The 14,601-nt window shown below is 36.2% G+C and overlaps 1 protein-coding gene across 16 annotated transcripts in view; it reads right to left on the bottom strand.

The window, feature by feature from the left end:
* Nucleotides 1-13,001: 13,001 nt before the first annotated feature.
* LOC141543321 (uncharacterized) overlaps nucleotides 13,002-14,601 on the bottom strand; it is a 139,120-nt gene continuing 137,520 nt past the window's right edge. For all 16 annotated transcript variants that reach the window (XR_012482407.1, XR_012482408.1, XR_012482409.1 and 13 more), the window contains one exon: nucleotides 13,002-14,295. Coding sequence is in view for 13 of the 16 variants with exons in the window: in XM_074268368.1 (XP_074124469.1) it covers nucleotides 14,052-14,295 (244 nt within the window). In the remaining 3 variants the exon portion in view is untranslated. The remainder of the gene's footprint in view (nucleotides 14,296-14,601) is intronic.

Raw genomic sequence — 14,601 nt, 5'->3', positions numbered from 1 at the left:
AATGGATAAGTGATGAGCAAAACCTCGGGGGTTAATCGTGGGTCGTTTCAGTTCATGAGCCGGATTTACCAAAAAACAAAAACCAAAAAAAACCTTTTAAAAAAGGAATTTGGTTCTAGAGCTTAGCATAGTACTTGGCACATAGGAGATTAATAAATGCTTATGTAATGATCATTTACCGGGTCAAAGTAGTCTCTCCTTACATAGATATCCTGCATATAATAATATTGAGGACAAGGACTACCTAACTTATTTCCCCGCCCCCTGCTGCCAGTTTCTGTACACAATATATCATTAATAAATGTGTTGTGTAAGAATTCTATTTAAGCACTTTATCAAACGTGGTAGGGGAGCAGCATACATTTGCTCTATTGCGGCCATCCAATAACTTCTTGAAAATAATTTAATTTCTTTTATGACAATTTTTTTTTGTTTTTTCTTTCCATTTAACAATTACCAGTAATTTCTATGATGAGTTTCTTGTCAGAGTTCATCTTTTTTTAGATTTCATTTTTGAGTAATTTTATTTTTTCCAATTATACATAAAAACAATTTTAACATTCTTGTAAATCAGTAAGAATATTTTTTTTTCTGTAGAACTAGCACCTGTGTCCTTACAACTTGAATCCATTGTTCCTAATTATAAGGATCCAAAAAAGAACAAATCTAATCTTTCTTTTAAATGCTCACCTGTCACTAATGCCCAGACTCAGAAAAGAGACAATAGGAATAACAGGGTGCAGGGATTCATCCTAGGGGTGAGCTGACCAAAGAGCCAGATCTCACTGTCAGGAGAAATCTCCAAAACAAAGTTTAGGGTAAGGCTGATGAGTAAAGATTTTCCTGAAGGGAAAGAAAAAAAAAAAAAAGTGGTACACAAAGTGGATATCAAGTATAGAATACCTGTTTTTTCCATTCAGTGTCAGGGAAATGTATAAACCCAGAAGACTCATATTAACAGCAGCTATGCCTTCTTGAAAGGTAAAGACCACTCAGAATTGCTGAACAGGTGTTTAACCATCACTTGGGATCTACATCATGTGAACTATTGAAGTTCCTTCAAGTTCAGGATTATCAGTGGTTAATCTAAGAGTAATTACCGGAATGCCTCCTGCTGGGCAGTAAACACAGATTCAGCTACCTAAGAATTTTCACAAGTGGCTGTTGCTAAGCTTAGAGGGAAAGAAAAGAAAAGCAGAAGAGGCAGCGGGGAACTTAAATCCAGTCTCAGGCTCCTCTAGGTTACACATCTTCTCGCTGCAATATGACAGCCATTGCTAGTGCAAGAGGAGGTGGTGGGAAAAAAGATTCCCTCCTTGCTGGAAACTCACAGCACAGCTGGGGATGGATGTGTCCTAAGAAGGAGCAGCTTGAAAGAGAAAAGGGAGTTCTGCCTCTGATGAGAGGTTTTCCCCGCTACAGTTTGTCTTGAAAGGTACTTTGTGACTGGACACAACACCCCGTCAGTCAGTCATTTATTAAGCACCTACTATGTGCCACAGAAACCAATCAGAAGTTCTCTCTTCTCTACTAGGTGAAGTGCCTGTATCTCAGCAAGAGACCAATGTGTGGTGAATTCTCCAACTGCTGACCTCCCTGGCTTCCTTTTAAGTCCTAACTAATAAAATCTAATCTTCTATAGGTCTAGCCCCTCTTAATTCCAGTGCCTTCCCTCTTTTAATTATTTCCACTTTATTCAGCATATCATTTGCTTTATATATATCTATTTTCTCGTCAGCTCCTCCCCCAGACTGTAAACTCCTTGAGGGCAGGATTTGGTTTTTGCCTCTCTTTGGATCCCCAGTTCTTAGAAGAACATCTAGCACATAGTGGATGCTTAACGTGATGGACTGAAGTGCTTGTTCATCCTCCTGGAGCCAGAGCCCATGGGATCACCCTGGCCACACGGGGCTCTTTGTCTAGGCTAAAGTGTAACACGTTGTTTAATTGATCCTCCACTTCATATTTGCTGTCATTTGCTAAGTTTCTAAATTTCTACCATCTCAGCCATCTCTTCTCTCACCTCATAGTCACTACCTTAGAAAAGTCCCTCTTCCTTTATTGCAATGGCCTCATTAGTGTCCCTTTCTCATCTCTCCTAATTCCAGTCCATCTCTATACTGCTGTCCAAGTAATTCTACTTGAGATTACCCACATCACTTCCCTACTCAATAAATTCCATGGAGACTCTATTGTCTGCCTCTAAGATAAAATGGATGTTCCCTATTTAGCTTTTAAAGCCCTACACAGCTTGGCTTTGACCAGCCTTTCCAGCTTTGATGTCTATTGCTCCATCTCCTGCATTGGAAGCCAGAAAAACTCTCCCTTTTTTTCCTCCCTGTTTCTCATATATGACAGTCCATCTTTCCTCTCTGCCTGAAATACATCACCTTTGAATCTCCTTCTTAGAGAGACTTCTCTTTGTCTGTGGTGTGGCTCACCCATTACGTTTTACATGTAGCCTTTCAGTATATGCTTCCTTAAGTATTTTAGTCTTCTCCATTAGACTGGAAATACCTTGAAGGTAGAGATTTATTCATTCATTATTTTTGTATCCTTACTGCTTAGCATAATGTCTAAAGTAGGAGTTAAATATAGGTGTATATATAGATATAGATATAGATATAAATATATGTACTATATATATATACATATGTATATTTGTACATATGGGTATTCTGATGTTTGTATATATTTTGATGTATATATATATATATAAATATATAGATATAGATATACTTTATAAATATATAAAGATATATAAATATTGCCTATTAAGCTAATGTTCCAAAGTTTAGCATTAGCTAATCTGCCACAGCAACAGAGTAGACTTGATGAGGGATGATGGGTGTGTCTTTGGAATGAAACTCACCAGAAATCACACTTTTAAAATTTTAACATTATAAAATACATATTATGGGATGATGAAGATACCAATTATCTATAAATCAACCAAAAACATCGATTAAACCAAGCACTGTCTTAGATTTTGAGAATGCAAAATCAAAACATGAAACAGTCCTGCTCTCAAGGAGTTTATATTCTATCAGATTAAAAAAACTTTTATGTGAAATACAAACAAAACATTAAAAAGTAAATTGGGGGAGGACTAAATGCTGAGAGGCTCAGTGAAGGATTGATGTAGAAAGTAGCATTTCAGAAGTGTTTTTTAAAAGGAAATCAGGGATTCTGAGATGCTGCAGTGGTAAGGATGGAGGTTCCAGGCATGGGAGTACAGAACCTATTATCTCCTTGGCAGCTGTATGAAAGAAGGATGAATCTCAACTCATCAATCAACTGAAATTGTATTCTCCAAAGTTATCAGTAATGTCTTAGTGGCCAGATCTAATGACCTCATCCTTCTTGATAGACTTGCAGCATTGCTGTTGGATTTCTCACTCCTCCTTTTAAGTCTCTTATTGGACTTTCACTCGGGTCCCACCCACTCACATGAGTGTCCCCCAAGCCTCTGTCCTGGCCAGATCCTCTTCTTCATTCCATTTCACTTGATCATCTTGGCTCCCATGGATTCAATTATATTTCTATGTTCATGATTTTAAATCTTCTTATCTAATTAATCTAATCATTCTTACCTCCAACTTCACCTTCCCAACTGCCTATTGAACATTTTGACTGAATATATGATAGACATCTTCATTTCATCATGTCCAAAAACCAATCATTTACCCTGACTGCCCCTTTCAGCTTTTCTTTCTTCCTAACTTTCCTATTATCAAAGCACCACCACTGTCCCAGTTATTAAATGTCTAGTAGGCATTTGGAGCTCAGGAGAGAAATGGGCTGAATATATTTGTCTAAGAAGTCTGTGGATTAATATCCATAGTAATGAAAAACTGTAAGAAGTTTCTACAAGGCAGTAATCTTTGGCACTGATGTCAACACTTTATATTTACCTATTTTTTTAATATTTATTCTGTATATTTATATATATATATATATATATATATATATATATATATATATTAGCATTCTTTTTCCTGATAGGATGTAAACTGCTTGAGAGAAGGGATTGTTTCATTTCTTGTATTTATATCTTCTGTACCTAGCATAGTATCTTACATATGATTAATAATTGCATATTGATTGAATATTGACAAGAATTTAGTGTAGGAGATGACAATGTGTAAATTGTATCAAAATATGAATGAAAATAATTGCACCAAGTATATGGGAAATAATAGTAGCCATATTCTAAATTTAGTGTTTTAAATTCAGATTCTGAGATTCTAATTAAAAATTTGCAAGCAGGCAACTCTTTCACAATATTCCCATAACAGAGATCTCTTCAAACAGATATTTTTGATTCTATAACTTCTAGTTTCTTGCTATGCCATCCTGGAGAACCCCATCTTTTTCTGAGTCCTCATGTGGGGCAAGAATTTGGCTAATTAGTAATTGCATCTGCATACAAATCTGCTTAGGGAATCTACCAAATATTAGCTAATAATAACCAACACCATATTCTCTGTTTACTACACAGAAGAAAGACATGTCTTCTATTCTCCCTTTATAACTAATGTGTAAACATTATTCCAATTCATGTACACTCTTCTTGCCAAGCTAGACTTCTGGTTGTTTGGTATTTGCATTTCATCTCCTCCTTGTGCACTTGCATAAATATGAAATGGAGTCCTTCCTCATCTCTGATTTTATCATCTTAATCATTCTTCAAAAATCAACTGAAGACCCACCTCTTCCATGAATTTTTTTCTGATTTCTTATCTGATGCCTTCAAGTCATCTGGTATTTGTATAGTTATTGCATCCTTGAAAGGAAGTTAGCTCCTTGAGGGCAAGTGCATTTGTATTTTTGTTTGGCTAGAGTACTTTACACTCTTGATAATGTTTGGCAAAGTGCAACGATCTACCAAAGTGTAGGAACTCTGTGGTACTGATGCTACTAACTAGGATCCACAGCAAAGCTATTGGCAGCACTGATCACTCATTGTTCCCTGCTCATTCTAGCCATGTGATGTGGAATATGCATTGTGTTTTCCTTATGAGGAGCTGGAGACAGATCCTAATATATAATCAGAGGTGCTGCACAGGACCTTAAAGACCAATTTTTTTTACTTTCTCTTAAGAACAGTGTCTAAATCATGTTTCTTACATAACATTATAGTCCAGAAAGCAGGACTTGAAGGATGTTCATTTCACTATCACATAGATCACTGCATTGATTATTCACAGATTTTTTTTCTGATAGTTCAGCCCCAAACTTGCAGCATATTATGTTCCCACCCCATACCACTGGGGGTTGTTGCTAACAATATTGTTTATAATGTGAAATTATCTTGTTATATCTTAGAATTATGGTAGTATTGTGGTTGTTGAGTCATTACAATTATTTCCCTTTTCATATTTGCCAACTCACAATATCTATAATCTAGGAATGTACTGTAGTTCTTAAGATATATTATCAGGAAGTCTGCTAGTAGAGATCTGTTTGCTTCAGTTCACCTTTCCTAGTGGGAAAAAGATTTTCCAATTATTTTATTAGGAAAGTGAGAACTTGACACCGGAAACTTTGAATTACCTCCTCCCACATTAGAAAATGTTAATACTTTAATACTGATTTCAAAACCTGGGCTCCAGCTCTATGTTCCACCAAACCAGTTCTCCAATTTTGCTGAACTTACCAGTTTAATAAAATTGATTCATTTTATCACTCATTCACTATATTTTTCATGGACTTGACCAATGGATTGTCTTAACTGTCCTTTAGTTCAATTGATTTAACTGACTAGTTAGTTAAGTCAATTCCCTGAAATTTGGTTTTGGGCCAAGATTAAGTCAAATTTATTATTATTTTTTAAAGTAACAAAATATAAGTATTTCATTTAAAGAGCAGTTAGGTGGCACAGTAGAGACAGTGTTGAGCCTGGGCTCAGAAAGATCTGAGTTCAAATTTAGATTCAGACACTTACTAGCTGTGTTACTTAATTCTATTTTGTCTCAATTTCCTCATCTATAAAATGAGTTGGAGAAAGAAATGGTAAAGCACTTCAATATCTTTGCCAAGAAAACCGCAAATGGGGTCACGAGTGAAACAACAAACCAACATCTTGTTTAAGCATATAGGGTAATTAAACAGTAGAAATTTAGAGCTTTATCCAAGTGATTTAAGGAAATGTTCAGAATGTACAAATGAAGGATATGTGTGTGTGTGTGTGTGTGTGTGTGTGTGTGTGTGTGTGTGTCTCCCTCTGTGTGTATGTAGATAGGTGGTAACTCCACTTTGGAGAAGATCCAAAGTTTTGCTGAACTTAAATCCAGAACAAAAACTGATGGCATAAAGATAACCAGCCCAAAGAGGAGAAAAATTAAATTTGTGAATGGAATACGGGCATATGAGAGAAGTATAATTCTGCAAAATAGGAAAGTTACTGCTATAATTTCCATTCATTTTCAATTTATCTTTAATTAAGTAATTAGTTTCTCTACAAAAGATTTGTGGGAAAACATATATAAGAATGCTCAGAATACAAAGATAAAAGAATTGAGTTCAAATTCTGCCTCAAACACTTATTAGCTATATAACTCTGGGAAAGTTACTTAGTGTCCTCTGGCCCTCAGTTTATCAGTGAAATAAAGGGGTTGGAGTCCATGACTTTTAAGGAATATTTTCAGCTCCCAATTTATGATCATATATGTAGGATTTATAACCTGTATTAAGAGAGGGATTGCCCAGAAGATGATAGATATTCCATAGGACCAAGGAAAACAAGAAAAAGTTTCTCAGAGTAGACAATAGCATTATGATCATCTCATGTATTTAGGCTGAAAAAATTCTTACAAATTTGGAGGAGGATTAAATTTTTAAAAAGCAAACCCTTTTTTTTTTTTTTTAATAAAGGGAATGGAGCTGATTACATCTTAATTACCTAGATTTGTACCTTTAATGGGATTGAGGACTTGTATTGTGTAAAGTACAATGGCTTGGATAGAAGAGTTGAGTTCTATGTATGGCTCCATAATTTACTAGTCGCATTACCTTGGGAAGTTACTAAATACTAGCTATGAAATGGAAATAATTATAATAAGCTTAAAGATGCTAGAAACTTTAAAGTCCAATAATGGAACCCCTAACCTTTTCAGTGAGAAAATTTAAATAAATTAAGTAAAGTAAGGAAATTAAGTAAAATATAAACAAAGAGAGATCGATATTTATCCATGGTCATACAGGTAGTAAGAGGCAAAAACCACAATTCAAATTCAGATTTTCCAATTCCAAATCTCACCATGAGATGTGGAAAACACTTCTGAAATAGAAAAGTGCTGTAAAAATTTAAGGTATTATTATTTATTCCCAATGACAGGGCATTTCTGGATTGCAAAAAAGTAAAGTGATAAAGTGAGTAATTGTTTTGTCTTTTTCTCTTTTTTTTCATTAGATTGTAAGCTTCTTGAGGTCAGGATTGTACATCTGGTGTTTAACACACCGTCTAACACATAGTAGGTACTTAATGTTTATAATTAATTCTCGGTCAGATTCTGTATATTTAGAATATATGAGAATATGTGGTTACCACTGTTGTGGTACCTCCCAAGTTTGAATTGAGGTACTTAGAAAGAACACAACTCTCCAGGATCACAATGCAGGCAGTTTATTAACCTTCATACACTTCAGTGTAATTACTGAATGGTGGTCAAGGTTCGAGGTATGTTTCAGAGAACTTTGAGTCTCCACCTTCATCTCAGATTGTTGTTATTGGGCAGATTCACAGGGACCATGTGGGCAGGGGACCTCAGTATAGTAGCTTGCCCCTTATTAATCACCAGGGCATTGTAGTTAGGAAAGTTCACTAACTTTGCATACCTGGATCAGATGGCGTTTGCCAAACTAATTATAATCAGAAGAGCCTTTCATTAATTACCTAAATGAAGCTAACAACCAGTTATTAGACCCATAAATGGGTCAATCAGTGGCCAAACATGAACTCTCTTTTTTTTTAAATAAAGCTTTTTATTTTTAAAACATATGCACGGATAATTTGACATTGACCCTTGCATAGCCTTGTGTTTCAGATTTTCTCATCCTCTTCCCCACCTCCTCCCCTATATGGCAAGCCATCCAATATATGTTAAACATGTTAAATATATGTTAAATCTAACATGTGTAGATATATTTATACAATTCTCTTGCTGCACAAGAAAAATCAGATAAAAAAAAAAAAGTAAATGGAACTTTCTTTTCTTAGCTGGGGCCTAGCAATAGTCCAGCCCTTTTAATTACCAGCATGGTGATAGTGAGCAACTTCAGGGAAGTATATATACTAACTTGTCTAGGGACTCTCCAGCTTCACTTTAACAAAAATATATGTTCCAGAGAAGAAAACTTACTAGTTCTTCCTCTTGTTAATTCTAATGTTGCAAGTGAGCTAAAGAATTTTCTTGGTCAAGAAATTTAAAACCCCTTGTGCCCTTCTGCTATAAAATGGAGCTAATAACATGGTAAGCATATTGCATATATATGTTAATGAGCAATAGCAAATGATTGGAAAGCAACAAGTGAATGATGCTATGTAAAAATATATCATTAGTTCTTGGACTTTTTACATCTCTCTGAATATCTCAAAACACTTCTTGGATATTTATTCTCAAGGGCTCATTTCAAGGCGGATATACTTTTATTATATAAGACACTATCAAATAATCACAGAATACAAGTTCTCAAAGGTAGAAGTGGCCATTTAGTTCACCCTATACTTATATGAACATTTTTACAACACCCCCAAGAGGTTCTCCATCCTCCACTTCAAGATTTTTGGTTAAGAGGGACCTACTATCTCTCAAGGAAACACATTTCATTGGAAGATAGTTGTTTTTTTTTTTCTTAGTGGAAGCAAAATTATCAATATTTTAATTTCTGCCTTTGGCTTTTAGTTCAGTATTGTGGAAACAAGTTGAGCCCAACTTTCTTTGAGCTAGATCAGAGAAATAATGGCTTATATCTGCATAGAACTTTAAAATATACAGAGGTACATAACCCAAATATAGCTGTTCTTATTTTATAGATAAGGAAATTGACATTCACATGTGACTCAGGGATATGATTTACATGTTGCACTATTCAAAGATCTTCCACAATTCCTTTACTGTCTCCCAGAAAAAAAGCAGCTAGGTGGCACAGTGCCAGGCCTAGGGTCAGGAAGACTCATCTTCCTGAGTTCGAGTCTGGCTGTAGAGACTTACTAGCCATGTGGCACTGGGCAAATCACTTCACCCTGTTTGCCTCAATTTCCTCATCTGGAAAATAAGATGGAGAAGGAAACGGCAAATGTAACTTTGCCAAGAAAACCCCAGAGGGGTTCATAAAGACCCCTACGTGACTGAAACAACTGAACAAGAACTCCCGGTAAAGGATAAAAATCCAAATATCTGGGCATAGGCTTCATGCTTAATAATAATAGGTAAGGGAATTAATAAAAGAAAATGCAAACAAAGGTGACCTAGTTGTACCAGACCTAAAACTGTATTCAAAACCATTTAATACTAGCTAAGAAATAGGGTGGTTGATCAGTGAAATAAATTAGGTTCACAAGACAAAATAGTCAATGACTATAGTAATCTAGTGTTTGACAAGCCCAAAGACTCAAGTTTTGGGGATAAGAATTCACCATTTGACAAAAACTTCAGGGAAAATTGGAAAATAAAATGACAAAACTAGGCATTGACCAACACTTAACACCTTATACCAAGATAAGGTCAAACTGTGTTCATTAATTAAACATAAAGAGTGATATTATAAGCAAATTAGGAGAACAAGAAATGGTCTACTCCTCATATCTGTGGAGAAGGAAGGAACATATGGCCAAAGAAGAACTAGAGAACATGATGAAATGCAAAATGATAATTTTGATTACATTAAAAAGTTTTTGTACAAACAAAACCAAAGCAGACAAGATTAGAAGAGAAGCAGAAAACTGGGGAAAACATTTTACATCTAAAGGTTCAGATCAAGGCTTCATTTCTAAAATTATAGAGAATATCCTTGAATTTATAAGAATATAAGCCATTCTTCAATTGATAAATGGTCAAATAATATGAACAATTTTCAGATGAAGAAAAGGGAGGGAGAAAATTTTGAAACACAAGGTTTTGCAAGGGTGAATATTGAAAACTATCTTTGCATATATTTTGAAAATAAAAAGGAAGATTTATCATTCTTTATATGATTATAAAAAGCGTTGATTACTTTGAAAGCTGCCTGCTTTTCAGGTCCTTTGACCATTTATCAGTTGGGGAATAGCTCTTATTTTTAATCTTAGTTTCTTCATATGTAAAATGGGAATGATAATCTAAGTGATCTACAAGATTTCTTCCATACTCAGATTCTAGGGTCTAACTTGAATATTGTTGAATCGCTCTGTCATGTCCAATTCTTTGTGATCTCATTTGGGATTTTCCTGCAAAGATAACAGTGATTTGCCATTTCTTTCTCCAGCTCATTTTCCATTAGGAAACTGAGACAAATGGGGTTAAGTGACTTGCCCAGAGTCATACAGCTCATAAGTTTCTGAGGCAAGATTTGAACTTAGGAAAATGAGTCTTCCTGCCTCCAGGTCTGGCATTTTATCCACTGTGCTACCTGGGTATTCTGATTTGGGTAATGTTATATAAACTGAGAACAGGTCACTGTGCATAATTTTCAGCAGTGAAACAGCTAGGTGGCCTAGTGGATAAAGTAACAGACCTCCAATCAGTAATAATTCAAATGAATTCAAATCCTGGCTCACAGACATTCATTATTTGAATCTAAGCAAGTCACTTAATCTCTTTTTGCAGTTTTTTGCAGCTGTAAAATGTGGGTGATAATAGCAATGCTTTCCAAGAATTGTTATGTGACTCAAATGAGATAATATTGGAAAAGTGCTTTGCAAACCTTAAAAGGGTATATAAATGCTAGCTCTTATTAGCAATCTTTTAGCTACATCCCTTTATAAGAGAGCATATATCCTATCTAATGCAAAAACAAATTCTTGAAACTTCAGGAGGAAGAATGTATGTAATGTAAATATTTGAGTTAGAGGGAGAAGTGGGAATAATCATTATATAATACCTAGTGAGTTAGGCATTTTTTATAAATAATACCTCATTTGATTCTCATAACAATCCTACCTGCCTTTAACCTGGTCAGGACAATTAACTCCTTGCTAATGAAATGTAGCAACACATATTTAATTAGAATAGCTGAAGCAGAACCTTATCTTTAATTCCTCTGAAAATCAAGGGAGAAATCATGTAATTAGCATGTGTTCACTTTAGACAACAGCCACATACTTGAAAAATTATATGGCATGGTAGGATAGTTCCCTGTGGATTTAGGGTCAAGATGGGTGACCTTAGACACCCTCTCTGGCCCTCAATTCATTTGTAAAAGGAGGTGGTTGAGACTGTATGACTTCTAAGGTCCCCTTCAGCTCTTAATTAATGATCCCATGGAATCTAACTTTTGTAAATAGATTTATGTGCTTAATTCACAGAATCATAGCAGAAGGGACCTCAAGAGATCATCCATCTTTTTCTCTTTGAGGTTCCTTTCAGTGTCTATTTTGAAGATGAAATGAGCCAGGGAGAGTCACAAAGTTAATAATAGCTGGGAGGAGCACTCACTGTGTAAAGGCACCCTTCAGGGAACTCTTTTGTAAAATCTTTGTAGCCACCTAACATAGCTATTTTATGTATGAATTTTTTAAAACAGGGAACATCTTATTGATAAATAAATTGATTTCAGGTTTCTAAAATAATTTATCTAATAATTCTTGATGAAGAACTAAACTGTTCTTTAGAACAATTGTTCATTAGAAACCTAAAACAATTTTAGTAGTTCTTCATCAAGAACTTCTTGATGAAGAACTACTAAATAAATTGTTTTAGAAACCTAATGCCAATTTGAAGGGGGGAATGTCTTGTTGCCAACAAAAACTCGTATTATCCCTTTATTTTTGCTGACATCCTGTAATGTCAAGATTAGCCAGGACCCTGAAGATCCACCCCTAACTTTGACACCATAGAACATCAGGATATTGAGGAAGTGGAAAAGATCTGCCTACTTTTATCATCTCTGTGCTAAATCCTATCTCTTCCTCTCTCTCTCTGCCTCTGCTTTTTTCATCTCTATCTCTGTTTATACAGAGGCATATCTCCTAAAATCATGCTACCAGTTTCCACTATTAAAACAGTTTCTTAGATCTGATGGGCAAAATTTTTAAAAGTAGAAATATCTCCCAGAAGAACTATTACATTAAGCGGTTCATGGTTACTGATACTTTAGAGTGATTTTTTTAAAAATCAGATTGTTTTGCCCCTGTCAGTTAGCAGAAATTCTAACATGAAGGAGATATCCTGCCCTAAGGGAACAGGAGTGCTAATGTTTGCCAGAATGATGAGCCACTGCTCAGGGAAGGTTGGCCTGAGGGAGAGAGAGTCCATCCAGTGGGCAGAGGGTTACAAGGGATGAGAGAGGTATAAAGAAAAGGGAAGTCTCATTGAACCAAATACACATTTCATAGTTCTGCCTGGCAAATAACAAACAAACTTTAATCTGTTATTTGAGATTAGGACAAGTCTGGGCGATTGATACCTAGGCAGTTTGATTATGTTTTCCCTCTTCTGTTTTTGATACTTTTACCTCTCCTTGTGATATTCATGTCAAAGCACTGAGATATTACAAGTACCACTTCATACTGGGAAATAACCGCAAGGGACCATTTGGGAACCCAAGACTCCAGCTAGAAAATCCTTTTCCTCCTCGTTATACTCCCTCCTCCCAGAATTCATATTTATGTTTTTCCTAGGAACGATTTCTGGTGCCCCAGCTGTACAAATTCTCACATTAGATTTTGACTCACATCCATTGCACACGAATGGTAATCGCCAAGCCCATACATGAAGACTTTCCGGTTTGGCAGAACCTGCCAAGGCTTGTGCTCTTCTGGTACAGCCTTTGTGAACCTAAAATCACCTCCACACCACAAGGCAGCCAAATAGGATTTTAATGGATGCATATCAAAGAAATTTTAATGTCAGCATTGTGATAATGGCACATACAGAAATAATATCTGTTAAATATCACTGCACAGTCCTGTTCTAGGTACAGAGGGGAATGCCAAGTTGCAAAAAATAAGTTATTCAGCTAGGTGGTAAGGTACATGGAATGGTAGACTAAAGAGTCAGGAAGATCCAAGTTCAAATCCTGCTTTTAATTATTAGCTATATGACTCTGGACAAGTTTGATACTTTTAGCCTTAGTTTTCTCATCTATAAAATGGGGCTTATAATAGCACTCACCTCCCAAAGTAATTGTGAGAAGCAAATAAAATAATAAATGTAAAGTGCTTTGCAAGCCTTGAAGTGTGAGAAATGCTATGAAAATTGAATTAGAAAACCGAAACCCACAAGGACATCAAAGAATAATCAAAGGTGGAGGTTACCTTCCCCCTTCTAGAATGTAAGCCCCTTTGGGGCAGGGGCTGGCTATGTAATGAGGGATAGAGATTCACATTGTGTAATTTCTGTAATATTCAATTAAGGGGAAATCAGGAGAGGGACTTGTGCTTCAGGAGAGAAAATAAAATGCTGCTTTTGGAGTTTCAAAGATGTGTCTACTCCTCTAGGTACCCATTCTTGCAAGAATGTAAAATAAATCTTCCCTGCATTCCTCAGTGGAGTTCTTGGTAGATATTTCGTTTCTTACAAATGGAGGCTCGTCCTGGATGCAGGCATTATGAGTTGGAGATGGCCCCAGCTGAAACAGGAGGAGATGGGTCTGGTTGATTTCAATGGCCTTGTGGCTCGACTCTGGGTCTCCCACTCATAGTCTGTCCAAGATGCCAGGTAGGTAAGACCTCTGATGAATCCAGGAAATCAGGAAGGGAATCAGAGTGGGTCCTGCAGTAACCAGGCAGCTCTGTGCACAGACCAAAGGTAAGAATATTGCTCCTACTCCTGGGATGTACCTCTCAAATAGTCCTGGAAAAGAGGGGATGCCAGGAAATCTAGAGCTGAGAAAATATTAGTGATCTGGGATCACTGGAGTGTGGAGATCTCCATGCTGGGAGCCTCTCCAAAGAATGGTAGTGATGAGGTATAAATGATGAGGTCAGTGGTGGTAGTGAGGAGGTACAAGAATTGGGTGGGAGATCCCCTCTGGTCAGAAGTGCAGGTCCCATGGAAAGAATTTGCAAACCCAAAATCTGTGTGGCAAGAAGGGATTTCTTGCACTGAGCAGCCAGCTTGCTGGAAGACAGACTTCTTAGCGGGCAAAAAGGTCCTGTTAGGAAGATAGCAAAAGTTAACACTGAGAAGATAATATCTTCACCAGTGGACAAAGTCCTGGTAGGATAGCTTGCTAAGAAGACACCTTTCTTGGCAAGCATAATCCTGTTTAGGACTTAGGCAAAGTTATCTGGGCCTGTAGCCCTAGATATATTGGGGCTTACTTTATCTTTGGCCTGGAGATAGGGGCCAACTCCTGAGAGACTGATTTTTAATTCAATTTAAAATTGAATGAGTTAGAAATAATTCAGAATTTTAGCAAAGTTGCAGGATACAAAATAAATCCACATAAATCCTCAGC

Source organism: Sminthopsis crassicaudata, chromosome 5, assembly GCF_048593235.1.
Source record: "Sminthopsis crassicaudata isolate SCR6 chromosome 5, ASM4859323v1, whole genome shotgun sequence".
Classification (NCBI taxonomy): domain Eukaryota; kingdom Metazoa; phylum Chordata; class Mammalia; order Dasyuromorphia; family Dasyuridae; genus Sminthopsis; species Sminthopsis crassicaudata.
The sequence above is the reverse complement of the archived record's forward strand: the minus strand, read 5'-3'. Positions and strand labels throughout refer to the sequence as shown.